This window comes from Gymnoscopelus microlampas (genome assembly GCF_963454915.1).
Source record: "Gymnoscopelus microlampas genome assembly, chromosome: 15".
Taxonomy (NCBI): domain Eukaryota; kingdom Metazoa; phylum Chordata; class Actinopteri; order Myctophiformes; family Myctophidae; genus Gymnoscopelus; species Gymnoscopelus microlampas.
Genome location: NC_139952.1, coordinates 17,574,901 through 17,581,685, shown reverse-complemented (window position 1 = coordinate 17,581,685; position 6,785 = coordinate 17,574,901). Strand labels below are relative to the sequence as shown.

The 6,785-nt window shown below is 44.6% G+C and overlaps 1 protein-coding gene across 1 annotated transcript in view; it reads left to right on the top strand.

Annotated features, from left to right (window-relative positions):
* The window catches only part of LOC311061981 (transcriptional repressor scratch 1-like), a gene marked incomplete at both ends in the record, with an annotated part of 6,645 nt that extends 302 nt beyond the window's left edge, over positions 1 to 6,343 (top strand). The window contains one exon of the mRNA XM_084080725.1: positions 5,565 to 6,343. Within this exon, the coding sequence (XP_083936851.1) occupies positions 5,565 to 6,343 (779 nt within the window). The remainder of the gene's footprint in view (positions 1 to 5,564) is intronic.
* Positions 6,344 to 6,785: the final 442 nt, after the last annotated feature.

Sequence of the window (6,785 nt, the reverse complement as noted above, 5' to 3'; positions counted from 1 at the left end):
AGAAGGGTATGGAGGGAGGTCAAACTCCGGTCAAAGGCCAAATATTGACCAAACCTCTGGCTGAGCCCATGTTTTATAATAATTCTGAAGGCATCTCAGTTTCTTTATTTAGGAATGATTATGGGACAGAGGGAAAAAAGGAGACAGGTGGCAAAGACGTCAAATATGATTGGAACCTCCGATGTTCTCACAATGTAATAGAGAATAATATGGAGACATTTTCTATAACACTGTCCAATGCACTGTCAAGACTATGAGACACCTGTTTTATACCCCATTGTATGACGGTGTCCCTCAGCAAAAGCAGTAGATCTAAAAGCTCACAGCGTGTCATGAACTTGTGATGCAGCTTGATTCCTTGGGCACAGGAATCAGGCTGAGGAGGCTGGACAGATTTTGAGGCAAATCTGTGGATAGTTTTACAAAACAAAGGCAAACATTTCTTATACATCTTTTCCCCTTATTTTGTTATTTTCCGGGCTGGAATGTTTTGCAGAAATGTGGGTTTTAAAGGAACAGCATCTCCAAAAACAAAAAAAAAGGCAATTTGATAATTTGATTATCTTTTTCTGTTCGGCACCTGCCCAATATGTTGGATGTGCATGTTGTATTTGTTTTGTTAATCATCATTTCCCATTACCCATGTGTTTATAGACCACTCTGATCAAATGTCCCTCTGTGTCTGCCAATCACCATTTAAGTTAAAGGCATGACCCCATATTCATTGATTGTATTGATGTATACTATATATTGAGGCATTGGAGATACTTTATGCAAACCTGGTCAGTCCAAGTGCAGATGGCCATGCCAGACTCCAAGTCTTATTTTATATACTTTTGTCATCTTAATTTTCTAATTATTGCTGCCTTACTAATTATTTTACCATCCATCCATCCATCCATCCATCCATCCATCCATCCATCCATCCATGCATCTATCTATCTATAACAATAGGTTTTGTGGGAGACCATCTACTATAAATGAAAATGTGACCTTTCCAACCACCCAAATGTCAGCAGAAATCTGTTGGCTTTTACCTTTAGATAAGCCTGCTGGAAGAGTTCAAATAGTTTTTCATCTTACATAGAGTTTCTGAGAGGGATATTATATGCGTATTGCATTTAAATGGGCTCTCTAGTGAGTGTAGGACATTTTCATTCAGGGAAAGTCAACTGAACATGTACAGTGTTTTACAGCAATGCCCTGCCTCACACCCATACTCAGTACTCCATACAGTATACCTGCAGCCACAGGCTTCAAACGTTGGCTAGGGAGCAGCTCCACTGGAGCAACTGAAGGTTAAGCATCTTTCCCAAGGGCAACTCGACAGTAGTTGATGAGGAAGAGAGGGGTGTTTCTCATTTACTTTCCCCACCCAGATTTCCCCTGCCTGTCTGGAGATTTGAACCAGCATTCCTCTGGACATCCTGTGTGTTTCTCTTAACTGTAACCTAGAAGTTCCTACATGGTATTTTATGCTTAGGATTTCTGCGTGGGTCACCATTCCTATGTAATGGTTGCTGGAGTTGATGGTTCCTGTTAAAGGTATCAACCAATACCGTGACAATTTAACTGAAAATGAACCTGTTAAGTGTTCAGTTTTACACCCTCAGTGTTAAAATGACACTCAGGCACTCTAGGAAACCTAGTTTCCTCAATAGGCACCTGTAAATTCCCTGAGGTTATAGGTTACGATCCCTAATTGAAGGTGCGGTGCGGTGGTTCAGGCCCCCATTACTGGACCTACATGGGTGCCTGCTGACCTAGAATTTAATCTGAGTATAAAAATGGACCCAAAAGGACCTGCAAGGGTCCAGGGTCCATTTGTACAATCTCAGAGTTAAATTAACAGAGGGGTTGTGAGCTGTCACCCACTCAGTGTTCCATAAACAATTATAATAACTGAACTGATTGGCTGTTACGTGCTATATCTGTGCTAACAGAGCGCACTGGTGGTGTCTGTTTAGAGAAGGACAACACCACTAGCACGCAACGTATTGTTCACGTCAATGGTAATCAAAGTAGAGATGAGTCAAATAGAGATCAGAAGCAGCAGTTTCTCTGATGAAATCAAGTACACCGCGATGCTGCATACCAGGGAAACATGGATGCTGAGCACTGTGTCATTTTGTTGGCTTTGCACAGCGAAATTGGCAGTGTTTTAACTGAGAGAGTTTATATGGTAAAACAAGCATGTCATTCGTGATAAGCTGTGACCGGCTCTAGGTTTCATTGTATGACGGTGTCACACGCTAAAAATAGCCGATCTGCAAGCTGCGTGTCCCACCATTGTACGATGGGGTATAAATTAAGCATTCTACTAGCTGTGTGTCTGCAGCATACATTTTTCTTATACATACAAGGAACGATCTAAACCCTATATACTTAGTTGACCGTAATACCCCAGGGGTCAATACTAGGCCACCTTGTGTTTTCGCTCTACAGTAATATCTTTTGTGAAAATACAGTAGCTGATAATAGCCGTCGCAACACAACATGTTGTGAGCTTGTAGATCTGCTAGTTCCCGAATGTTCACCCCAGAGTATGGATGCTAGGTTTCAAGTGGTTAAATGAAGACACTGTGTGTCTGTGCAGCATGTGTCAACATTGGCCTATTCCTCTCTTTCATCAGAAACAAGACTAGAGCAGATGCTGTGTAGTCTGACACCAGGCGTAGGGGGGTGGGGGTGTTACGGCATTCAGATGGCTGGGGAGGAGGTGGTGCTTTTATTGATTGCTTTTTTTCTCCTCCCTTTTCAAACAATTTCTCTGGAGGGTGGAGCAGAGCTGCAGCAACTCGGCAAGCTTGTAAAAAGTGGGACTTTTAGCCCTCGTTATAAATATAACAAGAGTTGTGACTGTATAGCAACTGTAGCTCCTTGCACACGCACGCACCTTTACCCACACACATACGCACGCGCACACACGCACACACGCACGCGCGTGCGCGCACACACACACACACACACACACACACACACACACACACACACACACACACACACACACACACACACACACACACACACACACACACGGAGGCACATGCTGTGTTTCTGTCAACTCGGCACATTTCCCGGGCAGCTTGCACAGCCGAGTGCACAGTGTTACACAACACACACATGCCACTTGCATGTGCGTGTGCAAGCTTGCACGCACACACACACACACACACACACACACACACACACACACACACACACACACACACACACACACACACACACACACACACACACACACACACACAGGGAACAGACAACGACCTACAAGTGTCCAAAGCACACAAGTGTGTGTCAGTTACTGTTAGGTTAGATCAAAATAAATAATAAATAACATGCAGGTTTTCGTTGCTGCTCTCTCTCCATCTGTCTGTCTGTCTTCCCATCTCTCTCTCTCTCTCTCTCTCTCTCTCTCTGTCTCTACCCCCCCCCCCCTCTCTGTCTACCCCATCTCTCCCTCTCTTTCAGAGAAACACAATAGCTGAACAGAAAGACAGAGATGCATTGGCAGGGAATGTTGAATGTGTTTGTGTTCAGCAGCATTATTTATCTATTTCCATGCCAATAAAACACACGGCATTCAATAATTGCAATTGACTGAATAAACATAGAGAGATGGACAGAGAAGGAGACACTCCCTCTGAAAAGAGATACACGCACGCATGCGTGCACACACACACACACACACACACACACACACACACACACACACACACACACACACACACACACACACACGTATAAAGACAGCTATTGACTGATAGACATGTAGGCACTAAAATCTTAAATGTTAATTTAACTCTGGAAGTGCAAATGAACCGAATTGCGAGTCACTTTCTGCAGACAGAGCATTAGAAAGGCAGCCTTTCTGTTTGGGAGGTTGCCAGCGTGAATCTCTCTCGTCTTGCAGGGAAAATGTGGGCAGGGAGTGTGAACAAAGTAAAGCGCTGTTGAGCAAGGCACTAATCCAACCATGTGAGGAGAATCGGAATGCTAGTGTGTGTGTGTGTGTGTGTGTGTGTTAATATCACCCTCCATGCCCCCGGGATGTTGTAAATAGAATGTGGTCTTAGTTTACAGTCCTTACCAGGTTATTTCATGGTTAAAATGAACTCTTGATCATGTTTCAACCCATTACTCATGCTCTATAAAACACACACACACACACACACACACACACACACACACACACACACACACACACACACACACACACACACACACACACACACACACACACACACACACACACACACACACACACACACACACACACACACACTTGCATAAGCAGCCAGTTACAATACTTTGTTCAGGAAGTGCAATGATTGAATATTCATGACGTATAGAAGTTCTCTCCCCCCCTCTCTCTCTCTCTCTCTCTCTCTCTCTCTCTCTCTCTCTCTCTCTCTCTCTCTCTCTCTCTCTCTCTCTTGTTTGCTCTTTCTTTCTCCCTATTTCTTCCTCTTTTCTTTCATTCTTTCTCTCTGCCTTTCTCCTGCATTCCTTTCTATCACTCTCTCTACCGCTCTGCCTTTCCCTCTTTCCTCTGTTTCCATCTCTCTCTCTCATCTTCCCTCTATCCCTCCATCCCTTGATTTATCCCCACCCTCTCTCTCTCTCTGGCTCGTCTTCCTCTCTTCCTCTCATCACACATCACATCATATTATCGACCCACTTCTGTGCGCCTTTTTCTCAGAATTGCAATATGAAATTATATTACAGTGATGTTACTCCCCCACCTGTCTATGTTCAAATGCTGAGGGAGAGCTAATTGAAATGGAGGAATATTGATTCTTATAGACGAATGTTCATCCATACAGGTAACTGTGGGGTAGCAGTACAGGCTAGCATCACTAACAGCCTGTCTTCATGTCTGTTCTCACACATTTTGCGACCCACTGAGAGCGGACATTCACAAATATGGAAATGTTGACACAACTGATGTACAGTATGCATGTCATGTTAGTGTGCTTGAATATATAACGTAGCAATGTAGATAATGAGAAGCCTGCATAGTTAAAACCTCATTAATACACCTTTATTTTACTGTTATCATTTCAATACATGTACTGTATCTAAGGAGGGGGGGACTAGTACCGTTTGAAGCTCAGAAGCTTAATATCTCAAAGTGGACAAAGGGGGATTCCCCTTTGGATGAGTGGTAAACACACCCGGGTTCAAATCCAGGTAGTTACAGGCTTCATATGATCTCATGTCATGTATGTAGGGGTCCTCCTGGGATTTCCTTCTACCACAGTACACAGAACAACTTGTAATTGATATGGTATACTGCTCAATGTGTCATCTGACATGGATTATATGGGGTACATTTTTTATGTGCAATATTCTATCCTTTCTGGCTTTGGAGGTGACTTGTTCATAATCAAAAATGAAGACTGATATCTCCATACAGTACACACTCTTTTAGGGTGAATTCTTCCTTAAGGGTTTAGTATGTTTATGTGCATAATCAAGCTAGCATGACATATGCACCTCATTTGACAGTTAATTTCTGCTTTCCAATTACAACTGACACTTGTCTCTCCATCTATCTCCAGGCTATATCAATGACTATCTGAGTCCATCTCCTTATGATGACGTTGTGGGGAGTGAATCATCTGTCATCACTAAAGTCCCCCCCCCTGACGAGCCGTCGATCATATATGACCGCCTCAGGGGCGACAGCTACAGTGGCATCCATGGTGATATAAATGGTGACTCGGACCAGCCTGACAGCCCACGGTCGGAGGCGTCGTCATCGGCCAGCGGATACATCAACGGGGACACGGCCGTAAGTGAAGGGTACACGGTCGACGCCTTCTTCATCACAGATGGCCGTTCGCGAAGAAAAGCCGCGGCGAACCCACGAGGCGGCATCCAGAGGCATACCTGTAGCGAGTGTGGCAAGACCTACGCCACCTCCTCCAATCTCAGCCGGCACAAGCAGACGCACAGGAGCATAGATAGCAAGATGGCCAAGAAATGCCAGACGTGCGGGAAGGTGTACGTCTCCATGCCCGCGATGGCCATGCACCTGTTGACCCACGACCTCAAGCACAAGTGCGACGTGTGTGGAAAAGCGTTCAGCCGGCCGTGGCTCCTGCAGGGGCACATGCGCTCGCACACGGGCGAGAAACCCTTCGGGTGTGCCCACTGTGGGAAAGCATTTGCTGACCGGTCGAACCTGCGCGCTCACATGCAGACACACTCAGCCTTCAAGCATTACAAGTGCAAGCGGTGTGACAAAACCTTTGCGCTCAAGAGTTACCTGAACAAGCATTACGAGTCGGCGTGCTTCAAGGGGGCTTTCTCGCCTCTCGACGAATCAGATGAGTGATGGGGAAAAGCAGGGAGGGCCGGTACCCTATCCTTATTAGCTTTATCCAACTCGCAATTTTCTCCCTCACCTACATAACTCCTCCAGTCCCGCAAGCAATACAAGTCTGTGTGGAATGAGGGATGGAGTGTATTCTTCCTTTATAGGAACTCTTGGTAAATCCTGGCCAAAATAAATAATGGAGAACATCTTCTTCTTCTTTGATCCATCCCTCTCTCCCTCCATCCTCTCTCCTCAAGACTGGGGTGAAAACTTGTCGAGTGCATTCTGAATACTTGCAAAAACAAAAAATAAAACAAAGCAAAAACAACCTTATCTGACTTACCTTCCCCGTCTGATCATATTTGTACGATACCGAAGCAGTTTACGTATCTCTCAAGATGAATCAAGCACACTGCATCTAAAATATTTAACAAATACTCAGATCTGTTTATGTCAAGAT